The 19,063-nt window shown below is 43.7% G+C and overlaps 2 protein-coding genes and 1 long non-coding RNA gene across 5 annotated transcripts in view; 2 read left to right on the forward strand and 1 right to left on the reverse strand.

The window, feature by feature from the left end:
- The first annotated feature begins 514 nt into the window (after nucleotides 1-514).
- On the forward strand, nucleotides 515-12,935 carry paqr3a (progestin and adipoQ receptor family member IIIa). 3 transcript variants are annotated; one of them, XM_040003577.1, is made up of 8 exons: nucleotides 515-614; nucleotides 1,902-2,133; nucleotides 2,869-3,031; nucleotides 3,886-4,041; nucleotides 9,419-9,616; nucleotides 10,176-10,266; nucleotides 10,431-10,613; nucleotides 11,366-12,935. In XM_040003577.1, the coding sequence occupies exons 2-7, from the start codon at nucleotides 1,940-1,942 to the stop codon at nucleotides 10,571-10,573; spliced, it is 945 nt and encodes a 314-aa protein (XP_039859511.1). In that variant the 5' UTR covers nucleotides 515-614; nucleotides 1,902-1,939; the 3' UTR covers nucleotides 10,574-10,613; nucleotides 11,366-12,935. The 3 variants fall into 3 exon arrangements, with proteins under 3 accessions (XP_039859511.1, XP_039859510.1, XP_039859513.1); XM_040003576.1 differs by lacking the exon at nucleotides 515-614 and adding an exon at nucleotides 894-1,079; XM_040003579.1 differs by lacking the exon at nucleotides 515-614 and adding an exon at nucleotides 1,127-1,288.
- Nucleotides 8,441-9,338, forward strand: LOC120716164. The gene is made up of 2 exons (XR_005691826.1): nucleotides 8,441-8,956; nucleotides 8,990-9,338. It is a non-coding gene; the product is annotated as an uncharacterized LOC120716164 (long non-coding RNA).
- bmp2k (BMP2 inducible kinase) overlaps nucleotides 12,928-19,063 on the reverse strand; it is a 75,046-nt gene continuing 68,910 nt past the window's right edge. Inside the window, 2 exon segments of the mRNA XM_040003580.1 lie at nucleotides 12,928-16,605; nucleotides 16,939-16,953. Of these exon segments, the coding sequence (XP_039859514.1) occupies nucleotides 15,261-16,605; nucleotides 16,939-16,953 (1,360 nt within the window). The 3' untranslated portion in view covers nucleotides 12,928-15,260.

Genomic DNA, 19,063 nt, shown 5'->3' on the forward strand with positions numbered 1-19,063 from the left:
ACTCAAAGAAACTGAACTCTATGAATTTTGCAGCTGTAAAGATGGCCTGGGTCAAGTTGAACTCCTTGCAGTACCTCTCAAAATGTACTTCATTAAGCACAGATTGCAGTCTGGTTTATTAAAGGGTTAAAATAAGAGCGATCTCAGTCTGTTTGGTTTGAGTTTTGCTGGGACTTTTTGCTGCATCTCCCCTCATATGATGTCCCATTTTTCTTCTGAGTAAAGTAAATATGAAAAACGACACAATGTGCATTTGAATATTTAAAAAATGTTCTTCTTATTAATTTAGGTTGTTGCTCTGAATATATTCTTACGTTTAAAAATATTTCTCTTTGTTTCAGTAAACTGATTTTTCCCCACTGTTTTAAAATTTCAAAGAACCATATTGTGAATATTTTCTTTATCATAACAATGAAATCTGAGGTGATTACATATCTGAATGTCATGTAATACTATCCATCAGCAATCACCATCAACATAAATGAAACTGATTAGTGAGACAAATAATTCTCCAATACGTGTTTATTGCGGTTTAGGATTGAATCATTAGGAGAGACTGGCGTCCCTGAGTAATTATGGGTGGCACGGTGCATCTCCGGGATCAGTTGAACCAGGTAAAATCCATTAAGGGTGCTAGACACGATTCCTAAAACCCAAACCTAAAACAAAGCCGTTTATATTTACGGTAAGAACTATTATTACTCATGAAATGAAGCTTTCACGTGAATGGAGTCCCATATGGGATTTTGAGAGAGCTCATTAATGCAGAAAAACAAAGGTTATTTAAATTATTTTAATAAAGAATCTTCTAAGGATATTAGCGATAATAGTAAATATTAAACAGAGCTTAAGCTTGCGTTATTTATTTATTTTAACTCAGGCAGACGTTGGCCACGTTGGAAGGGTCCATTAGTGATGACGTCTGTGTGACTCGGAAGATGTTGTAGCTAAAACTTCAGAAATATTACGCGTTGTGTTTGTTTGTTTTTTTAAAGTTAATATCAACACGTGTTTACAAATGCGTAGTGCATATTATAAGCCCCAGAATGGCACAAACTGCAAATATGCCAAATTAAAAGGTGAGTTTTTTTGTTAATATATCTTTCCCCCTTTTTTTTTTAAAGCTCATTGTTGTTAGCTTAGCCCTTTAAGAGCCAAGCTATAATTAGCCTCTAGTTACCAGGCCGCTTTGAAAATGTCGCTATTTTAACGTCGTCTTGGTTAACTACGGCATACTTTACATCAAAAGCATAATTTTACCTTTGCTTTTGTTCAGGTGGTTTTTCAGGTACAATCGGCTCGTAAAGAATGTATCAAGGAAGTACGCTGTGTTTAAAAAAATCTAATTTTGTATTTGGTGATACCGTGCTCGCCACAGACTTCTACAGTGTTACATTAGCTGTAAAATTAACGCTACAACACAGTTTATTGGCAGAATTTGACTGTAAATGGAATCTTGTATAAATATACAAACTTTATTGATAATTTGGAACATGGTCGCGAGCTTGGATCTAAGCTTGGACCGTGATTTGTATAAATGTTTGTTAGCACTTAAGCACCTAAAATCGCCACATTAGTGAACGGAGTTTGGTAGAACGTAACGGATAATCTGGAAAGTTAGCTTCGGTAACATGAGATTACATGGAAGACAAGCCGGTGGGTGCAAGTAATGATAGCTTCTGATAATAGCTCCACACAGATGTAGGAGAATCAGCTTTCACTTGATGTTTTGCTGTCTTCTTTACTCGTTCATTTCCTCCACAGACCACTTTGATTTCTTCTCCACTCGAATTACAAACTCAGATGCCCGGACAACAAAACAAATATCGCTTAATGCTATGTTTTATTAAAAGAGTTCTGCCTCTATTGAATCTGATCTTGATCTGACTTGCTGGTTTCAGGTTCGGGTCAGATTAAACCAGACCCTGCTGGCTCAGACATGCCTCAGAAACCACAGAAGAGCTCTCAGACTGCACACTACATCGAGCTGGGAAGTTATCAGTACTGGCCTGTACTGGTGCCCAGAGGTATCAGGCTGTACACATACGAGCAGATCCCCCCGTTTCTGAGGGAGAACCCCTACATCACAGATGGATACAGGGCATACTTGCCCTCCAGGCTGTGCATCAAAAGGTGAGAAGGACCCTTTAACCTGAAATCAGAATTTTCATCTTCAACACCACAACACAGTCACTCCACTAAAGTCAAGCAGTGCCTACTTTTTGAACACCTCAGAAAATTACTTGCGCACTAGGAATCACAGTTAGAAGAAGAGCCAAGTAAAAGAGGAGACTTAACCTATCCCACATGTTGATATGAGCCTTGAAAGTGTTCCACAATTCAGCTTTTGAAGCTTTCTTCAGTGAAAGCAGGTTAAACATGCAGACTGCCAGTGTTTTTCTCTTTTTTTATGTCAGCTGTTGAAACTATGATGCATTCCATTATATTAATATTTAAAGCCGACTATAAGGAAGATAAAAAGATTCTGAACAGGTCACATTACAGATTTGATTGTTGTGGAGCTGCTGTATGATGATGTCGTTGTGTCTTGGTGTAACGTAATGGTACTCTGTGATTCCCACGCCTCGCTGCAGAGGCTGATTGATTTTGCTTCCTGACATTTGTTGTGGGGTCGATGCCAATAAAGATTTTAAGGGAGTTGGGCAACTCGTGTTGCTCTCTAGTTCTAGTTTCAGTGGTTAATGGAAACGGCGAATCCAGACTGTTTATTGATTGGGAGGTAATAGATGCTTGTCAGACATTTATGTCGGGGTGTATAATTGTTCAGAGTTTTGGTTCATACCTCTGGTTTTCTTTAGAGGGAACTGACTGTGTGACTATTTTAAAGCTTGTAAATGACCTTTGCAGCCTCTTCATCCTGTCCAATGAGACGGTGAACATCTGGAGCCATCTCCTGGGCTTCCTCCTCTTCTTCTGTCTTGGGGTGTACAACATGGCCTCGGTGCTGCCGGCTGTTGGCGCCTCCAGAGAGGATTATGTCATCTACTCCATTGGACTCTTCTGCTTTCAGGTACAGTGCTGCTATTGTCTTCTGCTTAGACATCATCTCACATTGCTTTTATATAGAATAAACCACCAGAGATATTTCAGTTCTCCTGAGCTGTGGTTAGATTGAAGTTGGCAATTACACTGCTCATGCACTGTTAATAAATCTCAGTATATTTGAGTATTGAAGAAGGCAAATATAGGCCTCTCTAGATTTGGCTATTCCAGGTGTTAATGAACCTGTTGGATCACTTTGTACACTCATCATCACCTATAAATGTAGCCCTTAAAATATCCAGACATGCCTGTACAAGTGGGTGAGCCCAGAGTTGAGCTTTTTGCATTGTTTCAGTGGATTCAGAAAATAAAGAGCAGGGTTAGTGCAGTTACTGACGGGCGGGATAGCGATTGTAGTTTGACACAATGTGAACTTTTTACCTTTTCAATGTGGTTACATGTCATAACACCAAGTATTATGTTCAACATCATAATCACTAGTGTGATTAAAACGCCACGTTTATTGCTTTCTCTCAAACCTGGTGTGGAAAAGTTGTTTTATTTCTTTTAAACAGTTAGATTTCAGATTCAAGTATTAATTTATTTTATATAATAAATATGTCTGGGGCTTGACATTATTGGTATTCATTAATTATATTGCCAGTTTGTGTTTTTGTTGCATCTCAAAACGTATTTAACTGTCTTGTTTTGACCTCAGTGTCCCGCTTTCTGTTAGAAGCTCGTGTTCTGCTTTTTCTTCTTGGTCTGTGGACGTAAACGTGTTTTTTATATTTTCATTATTAACTAAATTTGAATCCAGCGTAAATCCATTCTGAGCCGAGCTTCTTTGCAATGCCCGACTGTGTGTTTTGCCGTCCTCAGCTGTGTATGCTGTGCTCGGTGGGTTACCACCTGTTCTGCTGCCATCGCTCAGAGAAGACCAGCCGCCGCTGGATGGCGCTGGATTACGCCGGTGTTTCCATCGGCATCCTGGGCTGCTACGTCCCCGGAGTCTTCTACACCTTCTACTGTAATAACGTAAGCTCACCTGCAGCCTTTCATATAAACGGCTCTCTCTTAGACGGAGTTTAAAAGTAACGTTTTTCACTGCGCCGAGTGTTGTCGAGAAGCCTTGTTGCTATGTTTTGTACCAACTGCAGACTCCAAACTATAGACAGGTTCATTGTTTGGAAGTATTTGTAATCTGCACATAACAACACTGTACTAGCCTTTTGACATACTGGTTGAAGTTTCCATGTTGATAGAAAGTAACGTCCAGCTTTACGTAGGCTGTTAGTCATCCACGCTGAACAGTGATACTGAAATATGATCAGAGACTGTGGATTATTCTGAGGGCAGTTATTTGGAGTTCCAGTGCTCTGGGCCTGTATGTAGATTTTTGTTTTTTCTGGACTGGACGAGACGTAAAACTGGCAGTAAGCGACGTAACAATGCGAGAGTCACGTGTTTAAACTTGCAGATGACACAGACTGGTTCTTAGATATCATTTTTATACTCAAAGTACTCAAAGCACTTTATACAAAGTTTGCCCCTTTCACCCACACAAGCACTTGTTACTAGCCCTTTTCTACTAAAGTGAACATTCAGAGGGCAGTAGAGGTAAACTAGAGGAAATGGGTACAACAACGGGGATGTTTTTCCTTTCTAATGATGAAGATCTTTGCCATGGCCACATAACATCCAAGGCCAGAAACCTTCCTGTTTGAATACTTTTACTACCAAGAATTTCTTTGTTATGCAGACAAACTGTTGAACTTGCAGAGATGAAGCTCTATCAGGAAAATGCGAAGTTGAACGTCCTCATGCTGGTAGAAACGTCGTGGGCTACACGCGGTCTTTCAAAATAGGAAGAGTAAGATGTCCTGAGTTTGCACTCAGTGTCTAGTGTTATTCATTAGCTCATGCAAAGCTATTCCTCTGCTGTGGTTTTATCTAAAACCAGGCTGTTGTTGCCTTTCTAACCCTGTTGCATTGGAGCAGTAAAAAGCTCGTGCACGTTGCCCATCTCCTCATCCCTCGAGGTTTTGCTGTTGTGATGGATTTAAGCTCACTCTTTCCAGAAACAGGTCTCCGTGTGACCCAGACTTACTCGGCTCAGCACTATCTTTTACTCTGACTTTTCTGATGCGACTTTACAAAAGATGCTGCGTCACAGTTTACTGCTGCCAGCACATTTTTCCAAACAAAAAACAAAAAAGATCAAAGACATAAAAACTAATCGGCTTTAAATTCATAAGCAAGGTCAGAGGTAAACATCCTCGCCACATTATTCACTCTGAATCCTTATCTCTTAACGCTGAGCACCACGTCGCCCTCTGGAGCTGAATCCGTTTAAATCCTTTAAAAAGTGCTAAATGTGAGAAGCTGCCCTGCAGTCCTCTGTGACTCAGCAATGCTGTGCTTCGCTTGTATTGTAAACGGCTTATTATTTACCCTCGTGAGTCGAGTTCAAAGTGGCGGAGGACAGGCAGAGCAGGCAGACTGCTTCTCTGTCTTAAATCCTGTGTCCTTGTACTCATCACTTCAGCCTTTTATGTGCTGCTCTCATGAGCCTTCTTCAGTCTCAAGAAAGAGTCAGGCTGCTGGAAGCCTAACCTTCATTTTGTCCAGTCTTTTTATAGTTTTGCCTTCAGAAATGATAATTACATGTATTTTTTTTAGTATTTTATTTTACCAGGCAGAAGTGATGTTGGTTCAGCATAAAATAGATGTGTAAGCGTTTTTGTAGGGTTAAAAAAAAAATGTTTCCGCTCGCATACCTGGATGATTGGACTGAATTCAGAAGTTTACAAACCACATCTGTATTCATGTCTGCAGAAAACAGGCTTTATATTATCTGGAACAATGTCGGTGACAGCTCCGAGTCCATCTCCTTATCAGAAACTTTCTCACAGTCAAACATTCTTCCTCCGTCTGGGTCACATCCTGTGCTCTTTTACCGTTTCTCTCAGCAGAGATACCCAGTCCCTAAATGCCTCTTTAATGCGTTTAGCACCATGTTGGAGTTAATTAAATGCACCCAACCGCACGATCCACTTGAGATGAAGTCTGTCTGATCCAGTTGAAGCTGTAGCTCCGGTAGCTTTTGCAGTAGTTTCTCCTGACATTTCGTGCAGTTACAGTAATGTTTGGGTAACACAAAACCCTGATGCAAACTTGGCTGTCGATCGGGTCATACCATTGGGGAGCCACTGGTCTAATTAGTCCCTCTGCCTATTTTCTTATCATATTCAGAGTTATGATGAGGAACTGAGAGGTCACCAGGCCATCACGGGTCATGACATGTAAGGTGGGGAAAGCTGGAAGGAGAACCAGTCACACCACATTACAAAAATAAAGAAGTGTGGCTCAGTTGGAGAGGCACTCCTGCAGCTCTGATGTCACTCTTGGTGTGTGCTGCCATTCACAGGGGTGGAAATGGGCCCTGAGAGTGAAGCTGTGAAAGCCTTGTTAGGTTGCACTTTAGTTGTTCTTCAAAAGGTTACTTTGTTACTCACTGGAGAAAATAATTGGTTACATTACTCTGCCACATGTTTCAGATGTGCATATTCACACAATAACCAATTATGAACGACTACCTATCCTCACAAGGACACACAAGATCTTTCATTAGTGCCTAAATATGAACGCAAAGATGGGCAACCAGGTCAAAGAAGACTTAAATGATTTTACAGAAACTACACTGATTGCTCGTACCTGCTCCTGTTACCTGAGCCAGATCAGGCTCTGGATGCTTTGCTGGGGTCAGCATTTAGCATTAATCTGGGTACTTCACTAGCTTTATGTGCGAGTGCTGCCTGTGCAGATGCTTGGCCTGTAGTTTGGACTCATTTTCCTGCCCTTTACATCAATAAAAATCAAAGTAATTATAAGTGAAATGAGTGCAGACCACCTCCTCCTTGAGTCAGCTGATTGTAGTGCGAGTGCACACAAGAGGAAAAACATTTTTGGCATTGTTTTCTACTGTCTTACGCCCCCTCACTGGTAATATAAAATTAATTAATGATAATCCTAATAGCTGGCAGTACAACACCGCTGAAAGGGAGGACACGGTTGACGCGAACTGAATTATGGTGAAGCTTAAATTCAAGATGTTTTAAAGTTGACCTGAAATAACCACAGTGGTGTTTTCACGTATGTGATCGAGTAGCTCTACCTCAGAAGCCCACCTCAGACTGCTCGCTGCAGTCGTGTGCGCGCACTGAGCATCGGTTTAACATCGAAGCACAGTCCTCCCCGGAGACTTCTCAGCTCAACATCCTCAGCCTGAGAAGCAGTAATTGAATAAAGCTGAAGTGGGCCCTGCAGTCTGGCTGTGCTGATTGACTCATTGTTCCCGGTGAATAAGCAACACGACACCTTCGCCGCGCTCGCCGTTTGGAAAACAGCCTCTGATGACACAAGCCAGTTCCTTATTCCAGCCGCCCACCACCACCATGTCCCTTTTTTTTCTGTCCTATTTTATTTTATTTATTTTTTTGAACTCCTGAAGTGTTGGCCGTGCTCCTCACTGTTCGCTTTCCCCCGCATATTGGAAGCGCCGGGTTATTTTGCCCCCAGAACGTAGCTGAAATCTGCTCCAGCCCAAACCAGATGGCCGCGTTCACGGAGCGGTCCGTCACTCCTGTTCCCCACCATATGACGTTCGCAAGTCCGGGAGCCGTCTAAGCGAAGGTCCCCCTCCTCCTCCTCCACCTCCCTCCCCCTCGTCCTTGCCAAGACTGGGGCTCTGCTTCTGGGTGGCTCCTCTCCCGTGGCACGCCAAGTCCCCAAAGAAAAACAGATTTTTTATATTTAGCCAGTCAAACTCTTGTCTCGTCAAGAGTGTTTTAGAGATGCAGATTTGGAGGAGAGAACACGGAGTCTGCGAGGAGAGGAGCTTAAAAAATTTGGCTGAAGCAGAGCGGGGCCTTGTTCCTGGTGCAAATTTATTCACTGTGAAATTCAGCAGGACTCGTCACATGAGGACGTGTGACTGGACGAAGGCCTACATCCACACAAACGGACAGAAGGGACCGAGACGAGGCTGCCCAGACTTTAAACACTTACTTATAGAAGTTTAAATACCAACTGCAGACAGATTAGCATTATAGTTGTGATAACAGCAGATGAAACAGTGGGAGACTTCTAACTGATTTTTTTTAATTGTACTGCAGTACAGTAATATATAAACCCTGAGTTATTGTCCTATAGTTGTTCAGACATCAGAAAAAAGAAGCTGTGTGCACCACGTTTGAGGAAACTTTATTTCTGACTTTGCAGAAACACGATGAGGTGGTTTCATTTTGATCATGCTGTGTTGTCAGTTTGACCAAATTGACAGTTTCAGTTTTGCATGTACATTAAATCATTTTCAGGGGTTCCCCCCATTGGGAACTAAATGCTTGGGAACTAAATCTCTGAGGAGATTGTTTGAGTGCCCCCTCCAGCTTTGGTTCAGGAGTGAGGGAACAAGTGAATAGGAGATTACCGGATGTGTTTTTGCAGCAGTGTGGATGCTGTAGCAGTCTGTTGTGGTGAGTTTCCCACTCAGTCTACGTTCCTACTCTCACCTATAGCCATGAGCTGTGGGGAGTACCTGTAAACAGCAGCAGAAATGAGCTTCCTACAACCCAGACCCAACCCATAAACAGCAGAGGAAGGAAGGAAGGATGAATGGACTGCCTTTTTATTCTCATAAAGTTTGAGTCTCAACCTTATTTGTACTAAATTAAAATAACAACTATTACCACTACTATTACTACTTTGAACCTCAGAATCTCCAAAAGCGATGTGATAAATGCCAATTCAGCTGTATCAGCTACCAGTGATCTGCTTGATAACATCAAGGATTTCACCTTTCACAGCCTGTAACCTGTTCTTCTTTGTGGCCTTCAAATCTGGAAGAAGAAAAGCATAGCAGATCAGAGTTAAATAAAGCTGATTGAATGATGTGAAAGCTGCGCGTGTAAGAGGGTCTGCTGAGGGAAGCATCAGCTGAGTTTGCAGTGAGCTTCAGCTCATTTGTGGTTCGGTCATAGTAAATAAAGCTCTAATATAACACACAGTGTTCGTCCTGCTCATCACCAAACAGCAGGAAGCTTTCAGCAGCTGAAGGACTTTCCTCAGGACTCCATGAGACAGATAATCTTCAAACGAATGAAACTGTTTGCAAACAGGTCCCTCACATCAGCCCAGGGGCTGTTTCGCTTGCTTCAGCTCCCTGCGAGTTTAAAAATCGCCTGCCTGGTTTTCTTTTCTGCTTCTGAAACCGACTGAGTTTCTTTTAAGTCTTGGGACCATCGGATACCTCCAGCATGCGAAGGACATCTTGGGAAAAAAAAGCTCAATCCGCCATGAAGGGAGTTTACTGTGTAGCTGGTGTGACTGAACTCTCGTCTTCCTGTCTGTGCAGTACTGGCGGCAGGTGTACCTGGTGACGGTCCTCGCCATGATCCTGGCTGTGTTCTTCGCTCAGATCCACCCTCATTATCTCAGCAAGCAGTGGAAGCAGCTGCGCTCGATCATCTTCTGCTCGGTGACCGGGTACGGCCTCATCCCCACCGTCCACTGGATCTGCCTCACGGGAGGTTTCTCCTCTGAACTCGTCCAGGTGAGCGTGCTCAGTGTGGTCCCCGTAACCAGTGTTCACTGTTGTGATTCAGACTTGAAACTAGCGATTTTGGCAATTTAATGAGGTCCGAAAGCAATGAGAAATAATTTTCCTGCAGACTTTACGACTGTCTGATTTCTTTTGCCAACCACAGTCGCCCCCTGCTGGTCATAAGAAGAAAAAAATCCATGTTTAATGCACAGTGATCGGCTTTACTTTGCACAAAAAATGTACTTCAGTCTGAAAAATCTCTTTAGATCGACTGATGATTATTAGAAAATGAACATTTTAACTCAGGAGTCTGTGGGACCGACTTTCAGGGCAAGCCTCAAGTGGCCATTAGAGGAACTGCAGTTTTAACAGCTGTTGAGGGTCCTCCTTGATTGATCCACTTTAAATGTGTTTTCCTGCTGCTGCAGTAACACAATCTGTTGGCTGGCTTTAAATGCTTTTCAGTACTGTTAGGTCAGTCAGCAGTTCTTCCTGCACGTGCCGTTTTGTAACTGTGGGCCATTTTTGTCCACACGCTGGTCGAATCAATGTTTCTTCTTCCTTTCAGGCGTTTGTTCCTCGGGTCCTGGTGATGTACTTCATTGCAGCACTGGCTCTCATTTTCTATGTTTCCAAAGTTCCTGAGCGGTACTTCCCAGGTGAGATGACTGTTTTTATTTCTTCATTTCCTGTTTGATTCGTTGTTTTTTCGTCCACTCATAGTTGGAAAATAACAGTAATCTAATACTGCAGAGAGAAACATTGAAAATGGGCCCGAATCTCATTAAAATCTGAAGCAAGCTGAGCGTTCCTGTCTCTGCAGGTCAGCTGAACTACCTGGGCTCCAGCCATCAGGTTTGGCACTTGCTGCTAGTGCTCATGTTTTACTGGTGGCACCAATCAACAGGCTTCATCATGGCGTACAGGCACAGTCAGCCGTGCCCCAACACCCCCCAACACGCCTAGATCGCTGCTCAGCACGCCAGGACTGCAGCTCCGATGAACCGTAAGCGGCCGTGTGACTTTTATAAAAGGAGACCTGTTCTGCTCAGTTTCAGCTCCATCGTTTTTATTTCTGGACTCCACTAGAGGAGCTTTGCATGACTCACAGTTCAAAGTAATTCTGGGCTTTGGTGTAGCCCCTCAGCTGTTTTTCCTCCTCTGCCTTTAAACTGACTTTATTCTGATTGGCTGCCCCTCATAACCACAAGGGTTCGACTGCAAGTGGTAGTCTAGTGGAGCGTCTGTGGTCACAGCCAGAGCTTTATGACTAAAATGACCTTAACGGTGACGTCCGTGTAAGCTTCAGTTTCTGATCCGCTCAACGATGCTTTGATTACAGAGGAGCTGTTTAACAGACTGCTGAGAAAACTTTGCCGACTGCAGAGAGTCGGGAGTTCACTCAGATGCAGACTGTGGCTCAATTTAAATAAATCAGAGAAAAGAAAATCTTTAATATTTAAGCAGATGTTTGGGGGTTAAAAGGCTTAAAGGAATCAAAGAATCAGCAGGTGGAAGACGAGGAGCAGCTGCTCTGTCAGGACATGAGGTCATTCCAGTTACAGAAAATAAGAATCTAAGCATGAACACTACTGTATATGAAGTGTCTTCTGTCTGTTTTGTCAAAACCTCACATCGAAGCCTGTTAGAATATGTCTAAAAACAATAAAATGAAGCTGAACCTTTTCAGGTAACACAGGTGATTTTTGATGCTTTTAATTGGCTCTGTTCACAGCTGACGTGTTGTTTCCTCCTCAGGTCGTCTGCAGAGACTCTGTTCTGGTCTCGGTCCATCAGTTTCCTCACAGATGGACTCTCTAACCTGTGAGTCTCTGTGATGAGGGAGGAGGAATAAATCCAGCGTGTGACGTGACGTTTGAGTACTTCAAGCTAATAAGAAACAATACGGACCTCTGCGTCGGACTGACAGCTCACCTGAAATCACTCAGACTGTCACCTTTATAAACTCCTTGAGGACTTAATGTTTGTGTGTAAACCGCAGACAGCACTGAAGGAACGGGTTGGTAATGTTAGTTTTTCTGCCTGGAAATGAACCCGTGTCCAGCTGTTTTTAAAGGTTGAAAGCTGCTTCATCTGAGAGCAGATTCAGGCTCGTCCCTGAAAAAGGAAATGAACTAATGTCAGTATTATTATACTACGAGTAAACAGACTCAAGATTTCTGATATCTTCTTTAAAAACAGACTCTGAAGTCTTTGTTAGTGGAAATGATCAAAGCGTGGGGATGATGTTCAGACAGAACAAACCAAAGAGTTTTGTGAAACAAAGTGCGGACTCAGATGGTTTCATATAAATGTACCCGCTCTGTTTCATACCTGAAGCTCCGTTGTTGTTTTTAAGCTGCTCACTTCCTGTTCAAACTGATGTTCATTTATATGTAAAGAATTTCGCAGGATGCTTGAAGGGGAACTTTAAATATTTCAGTTATTTTATGTTGTTCGTCTTTATCAGTGGTAACTCTGTGGGGTGAGGGTGGCTGTGGGGATGCTCGTAAAGTTTTATAACTGCGTCCCAGCCGAGAGCTGGAGTCCTAAAACCCAGGAAGTGGTTCAGTCTTCCACCTTTGTCCAGTTCAGTTCTGCGTTTACTTCCACATAATAAAAGATGGGCGTAGCTTCCTGGCCCGCTGTCCTGACCTCAATGTGGTCATAATGAATAAAATGTGACGTCAGGTTTGGGTCGTCGTAAAAAGATGGCCACTTGAGCTATAAGGAAACCTTCACCATCCCTGCAGCGCTATGAACGTTGATTTGTTACTACAAACTGTTTTTTGAGCATTTGAACAATCAAACTTAAGTTCTAAAACCCTAAAACATCAGATTTTGTAACTAAGCTGGGACAGTTTTTAGATTCACGTGATTTAAACATTTCACATGAACTGCATTAATATTTCTGTGTAGCGTGCGGCTCTGATATCGACTGTAAACTCTGATCACGTTACAACAGAACTTTTATTATGACAAGCAAACTTCATTTTTGAAAATGAATTTTTTCCTCTTCAGCTTTTTAAGGACATGTTTTTCCAGCTCGTTTAGGGTGATGTGCAATGTTTTCATGGCTCTCCAGTGCAGCGCCTCTCTGCTGTCTCACTCTGGAACGGAAAGCCGGATGTTTTCTGTGTGACCGTTTAATGTTTCTAATGTTGAAAAGGGGGAAATGTTCTCCGGTTTGTGGTTCTGTATTTAAATTATTAATAAGGAGTTTCTTTTTGTCTTAATAGACTCATTTTGTAGGCGTGGACAGTTTTATATGTTGACTTTTCATACCTGAGGTCAGACTCTAAATAAAAGTAACCATGTGCTGTTTCCAGATGTTTGAGATGAAACTTTATTTATTGCGTCCAACAGCAGTATAGCATGATAAATACAATACGAGACTTACCCTGGTGAAAAAAAACAAAAACAAAGATGGGAGCGGTCGTATGAAATGGTTCAACTGGTGTAAAAAAAGAAAAACAGAGCAGGCTGCTGGTTTCATTCAAACAAATGTGCCAACGGTGGTGGAGCTAAATGCAGTGCTTAAGGCGGTCGATGAAGAAGCACAAAGTTTTAAGGAAGATTTCATCAAGAATCAAAAACCAAACCCGAATAACATGTTTTGCCCTTTATGAATGCACCTCATTCTGCAAAGGCAAAAAACCAAACTGTGAACAAATCCCATCAAGACATGAAACCGTGACGCAAGTAATCAGAGCTCGATAAACCAATAAAACCTGTCCCACATACGGAGTCCTGCTGCCACGAGTACTACGCTCACTGCAGAACCAAACATCGAATCATCCAACGCATCGTTTCCCCCTCACAGTCTGAATCTGCTCCCCGGCCTGTATTACTGTAGGGTCCTTAATAAAACGCCATGAGGAATTTTCTGTTTTTAAAAGAGCAGTCTGATATTTTAAGGAGGCGGAAAAAGTTCCATGCTTTCCATGCTTGCCTTCTTTCTTTTCTCTATTTATAGTTAAATCTACTCCATAAGCTCATTTACAGGAATTATCCACATATGATGGTGAAGCAGGCAAAATAACTTGTTGGTCAGCACCATAAATCAGTCAGCACAAAAACACGGGCTGTATGAAAAAAATCTTAACTGGTTAAAATAGTTAAGTGGGATTTTATTTCTTTAAACATAAAGGACAGTTTTAATTATCAAACGGCTACAAAATAACCAAAAGTTCCACTCCTGGCCTGAAAAACAAACTAATCGTGTGCCGTTTGCTAATTTTTTTTAATGCCTCCTGGAAACAAAGATGAGCTTTAAAGCAGCGCCTCTAAATATGAATTATTTAAAGCTTGGAAAGAAAAACCGTACTGTTCAAACACCAAACTACTGCTCTCAAACTGGTAAAAACTGGTTTGAGTGGGGCTGCGTTCACAGACGGGGTTAAATGAAAACCCAAGAGAAACAAGTCGGGTTTATCTGAAGTCGCACTGTTATTTCACCCTTTCTTCTTAATTCATACCCCCAATTTTCTCAAGAGGTTTTTACATTTTAATTCTGGTACATTGACTCACGGCACCATCTTGTGGTGCTGATTGGTATTACATGAAAGTACAGCCCGGCTCTAATTCAACTTCAGTTGATATCGCTTCGGCACAACAAAGTCCTTTTTTTCTTCACATTCTGGTGACATTTTTAGTCAATTTTAAAGATTTTACGCTACTTTTAAATATACAAATGTACAACAAGCACCTTCACAGAGCAGCTAATGTGAGCCAGTCTCACATGCACCTGTAACAGCCACAAACTTTGGGGTTGGAGCGAAAATTACTTGAAACACTTGACTGGCTTTAGTTCTTTCATGGGACTTGTTCACACTAAACCTGCAAACCTATCAGTTTACCAACGGTGAAATTCCCGATGACGTAAAATGCCGAGGTCAGTGACAATGCCGGGAAAACAGCGGTACAGCTTCTGCAGGGCTCATAAATCCTAAACTAGTCCTCTAACGTGGCTTTGTGTTTTATTTCTAACAGAGCAATGTTGAGTTGTAACTTACTTAAAAAAATAAAAAACAATTAGAGTTCTTACTGCTAGAAAAAAAAGAGTTAAGATCCTAAATTTAAACCTGACCCAATTAAGAGCTCCAAGAAGAAGAACAAGATTCAATCCCTTCTAATGCATCACAAACCACACCCACATTTAGCTGCATAAAGACTACTGTGACATTATGCATAGAGAAGAATCTAATAAAGACAGAACTAAGAGGTTCAGGAAAACTCCCAAATGATTCCAAAAGACGCGCGAGGCTGACGGCGTCGTGGTTTCCGAGGTACTATGAAGCAAGGCAGAGCCGAGCTCAGGTAAGGCTTCGTGGTGCTAAAAACAAAAACATGTCGGCAGATCAGAAGGCGGGCCGGAGAGAGCTTTTCACAGCAAGACGAGCGGTCGAACGCGAAGCTCAGAATCACATTTTTCTTTTGGTTCCAAACAGCGTTCAGATGCAGCATTAAAGGCTTTTCAAAAACATGTGCAGCTGAAGGATATGTGGAAACGCCACTCGCACTCCACAGGGTTTGTTATCCAGACTCTGGTGTATTAAAACGCTCTTAGAAAAAAGTTTTAGCTTGTTGGTTAAAAATGATCCCAAACCAAGAAAAGGAAAGCAGCCGACAGAGCGGGAAGACGCAGGTGGAGTCACTGCTTTGAGGGGAAAGGTGCGGCTCCGAAGGGGTCGAGGTCCAGCGGCTGTGAGGGCGCCGCCTGCTGCTGAGGTCCACTGTGGATGACCAGTTCTGTGAAGGGCACCGCCCCGAAGTCATCCATGATTCGGCTCTCTCCGTGCAGAGAGCCCGTCCAGGACTTACCGTTGGCCGTGCCGATGTCGCCTTTTCCGTCGCTGAGGCCTTGGTACTGGCTGTGTCGGCCGCCGTCCTGAGGGTGGAAGGGTTTGGCTCCAAACGGGTCTAAAAGGGCGTCGTCCACCGGCAGAGACGCTCCCTCGGCCATCGTTATATCCACACTGATGTTCTCCTTAGAGTCAGAGGTGCTGAGGAACTCGTTGCTGCTCTGCGAGTCTCTGCGGCCGACCTTCTTGTGTCTGCGGACTCGTTCGGGCGTGCGATAGGTCGGCTTGTTAGTCTTGCGCCCTCCCGTCGGTGTGCCGTGGTGCCGCTTGCCGTTGCTGCCCCCAGCCGTGGCTTCCTGTTTGGTCTTCCGCTGGCGGGATGACAGCTTCTGAAGGCTGCGCTGCTTCAGCCTCTGCTGCTGAGGACTCGCCGCCTCCTCGAAGGGCGTCCGGAAGATGTCTTCGGCACTTCTGGAGGTGGTGGGAGGTTGGGCGGTGGGGCTTGGCTGGAAGGGAGAGAAGCCAAATACATCGATGCCCTCAGGAGAAACTGGCGGCGTTTGGCCCATGGGGACGTCACCGCCACTCCTGCTCGACCTCGAGAGGTTCCGGCTGAACGGCGCTTTGGTAAAAACGTCAAACTCGTCTGCCGCCTGCTGCTCATGGCCCACCTTGAAAGGCGCTTTAGTGAAGATATCTGTGACCTCTGGAGGTTCCACAGGTGAAGCTCCTCCGACAAAGGGCACGGCCCCAAAAACATCCACAGGCTCCACAGCTCTCACTCCACCAGGGGACTCTGGGGGCGTGATCAGAGCCATCCCAGAAGGAGGACTCCTGGTGGCAGCAGTCGCTCCTTTAGCTCCTGCAGGTTTCTTTGAGCGGTTCTTCACCCTGCTGGCATCATAGTCTGAATCTGAGCTGTGTTTGTCTTCATCCTCCTCTCCCTCCTCCTCAGAGTCCATCAGCAAAGGCCTCTGTCCAAAATTCTCTGGCTCGGTGTCTTCACCATGCTCGCTGTTCAATGCCTCCTCTTCCTCCGGCTCTTCGTCCTCGCTGCTCTTAGGTGAAGGAGGGTCAGACTCGAAGTCGCTGTCGGACTCGTCGCCAGGCCTGCAGTTGGTCTTCCTGCTCGGTTTGTGCTCCTTGTGGGTCGGCTGCAGACTCTCAACAGGTTCAGGAACGCCGACCTCCTCGCTGGTCGGCTCGGCCTTCTGCGCACTGGTACCTGCAGAAACAAAACACAGATAATACAGATGTTAACCCCTGATCCTTCCAGATGTTTGATAGTTTTAACAACTGCCAAGTCAGATTTCTTGAAGGCATCCAACCCTTTTCTGATCTCTCCAAAAACAAAACTCAGTTTTTCATTTAGAAAACCTCACAAACCTGCAATGACTTCAGATCACACAAAACCAGTCAGAATAATAACACTGCAGGACGTGTAACTCAAGTCTTTGCTACTCGTGTGTCTCGACAAAAACAAAGAAAGAAATCAGATGGACCAATCCCCCAAAACTCCTGTGCAACGTTAACATAAAAGAGCTATTTTATGGAAAATCGGTGACATCTCCCAGCTGGCAGCAGGTTTAACATGCCTACATTAGAAAATGATTCTGACACAGGAGGACTCGCAGGCAGAAGACTAGGCTGGTATCAGAACGCAGGTCGTAAAAGATTTTTTCATATGACTGAGCAGCATCCATCCCACATGCTGTCGAGACCCCTAAACGTTTTACCCAGTGAATTCCACGGATGTCCACAGAGCAGGCATCCAGGGTCTCAATACCAGTTTCTGTTCCTCTACAAAGTGAAATATTTTGGCTGAGACTCATAAGAATAATTTTATTGATCCCAAAGGGAGATTCATAGTTTTTACCCGTGTCTTGGAGAGGTTAAAGTTTTTAAAAAAACTGAGCTTAAATGAGGCAGCTGTTAAAATTTCATGTAGATTATCTCCTGAAGTTGTTGTAAACGCCGAGGCGCTCTGGTTTCACATTTTTCTTATCCAACATCATTTTAAGGTTACGCCGAACACATGAAAACACGGAGTGAGTCGCTTGTATGAGTGACACTCAGGCAGTCTGAGTCTAATGCTCTACAGTTCCTCCTTTTCATTTTCATTTCTATGTAGAAAAACTATTTTGGTCTGAAATCGATCTTTCCTTCTCGTCTTCGTCCGCCGCCTCTCAGACTGCTTCCATCCATCGTTGTTACCAACCTTCAGCTCACTCTGGCCGGCGGTGCCCTCTGAAGAGCTGATATCAGAGCTGTGTTGTTTAAGAGCTCCAGTCTGTGCTGCACTGGTGTTTGAGCTCTGCCTCCTGTTGTCCACATTACACCTGAATCACCGTGTGAACGCATTTTGAATTTTGCAAGAAAACTGTTAAAATGTATCCAAATGGGTGAAAACTGATAGTTGTTGTTTCACAAACAACAACAGATTCAATCAATTTTGCTAAAATCAAAAGTCAATGATAAGTGACAGACCGAGTCCTGATGCCTTCCGCTGCTTCTTCGACCGCTGTATTATGGAGGCATTACCCAGGATTACTCGGCTTATACGCCAACCTCCCCACACAAACAAATGCCCAAAAGTTTGCCTTATACCGAAGCAGAAGTGCAATCGCAAAAGTCAATATGGTCTAAAAGCTGCTCCGACTTCTCATCTCTGATCCTGCCATAAGAAGAGCGAGCTTAGAGGCCGGGGAAATAAGACGAGCAGCTTTTCAAGATTCACAGAATTACTTTTAAAGTTTAGAGATTGAAGCTGCGAGCGTCCCTTTAGACTTGAAAAAGGAAGCTTTGTTCTCTTATTTAAACTCTGCATTTTTGGAAATTCTTACATGTATTTTGGCATTTGGAGGAAAAATTTCTGCCTTCAGTGTGTAAATTTATGTCCAAGAGATTTGCATAATGGCAACTTAGAAATTATCCTAATTAGCGAGTGGATAGTCTCCAATTGTATTGAAGATAAACGGTGCCATATACAATGAGCCAATTCATTGTTCCCTATTAGAGGAACGCTGGGAAAAAGAGAAGAAGAGAACGACCCCCTGCTGCGAACATGAAAATGGAAACCAAGCGTCCAAACTGGCAGGACGTGACGGCGGATCAGCCAAAAGCTTTGCTGCCGATAAATCAAACAAGGCAGCACTCAAAGATAAGAAGTCCGAGCTGCTCTGCATCTGCTCGGCCCACCCGGATTAGAACTTGTAATCATGCTCACCTCCCGGAACGAGGCGATCCCGCCAAACAATAGAAACATCTTTAATCATGAGAGAAGATGTCAGAGCCACGCGGATTTGTTTTGTGTTCCTCCGGTGGGGTGGGGGGAGATTCTGAAGGATTACAGGCTGCGTCTGATCTCTTAAAGATACAAATAAGTGGCGAAAACATGCGTGTGATTGTTCTCTTGTGTGACGGGAGATAAAATCTGTTAGAAATGAGCGAGAGCAGCAGGGGCTTACAGAAGTCTGTTCCCTCGCCGAACAACCGCCGCCGAGCACAGATTGATTTGACGAGGCCGCCGAGAGGTGAACCCAGCGACGGCGAGCCAAACGGGAACGCCCACATTGCATTTTATCCTGCAGGGTTCAGGTTAACGATTTTGGAGAGGGACGTGTCTGTAAAACTGTAGCTGCTGGATGGTCTG

Source organism: Simochromis diagramma, unplaced genomic scaffold (assembly GCF_900408965.1).
Source record: "Simochromis diagramma unplaced genomic scaffold, fSimDia1.1 OVJJ01000583.1, whole genome shotgun sequence".
NCBI lineage: Eukaryota > Metazoa > Chordata > Actinopteri > Cichliformes > Cichlidae > Simochromis > Simochromis diagramma.

Excerpts from the sequence above, each read along its gene's own strand:
- paqr3a (XM_040003576.1), top strand. The coding sequence starts at position 1,019 with ATGCGTAGTGCATATTATAAGCCCCAGAATGGCACAAACTGCAAATAT. Across the intron at positions 3,032-3,885 it reads TTGGACTCTTCTGCTTTCAG|CTGTGTATGCTGTGCTCGGT; the intron begins GTACAGTGCTGC and ends TGCCGTCCTCAG. Across the intron at positions 9,617-10,175 it reads TCTCCTCTGAACTCGTCCAG|GCGTTTGTTCCTCGGGTCCT; the intron begins GTGAGCGTGCTC and ends TCTTCCTTTCAG.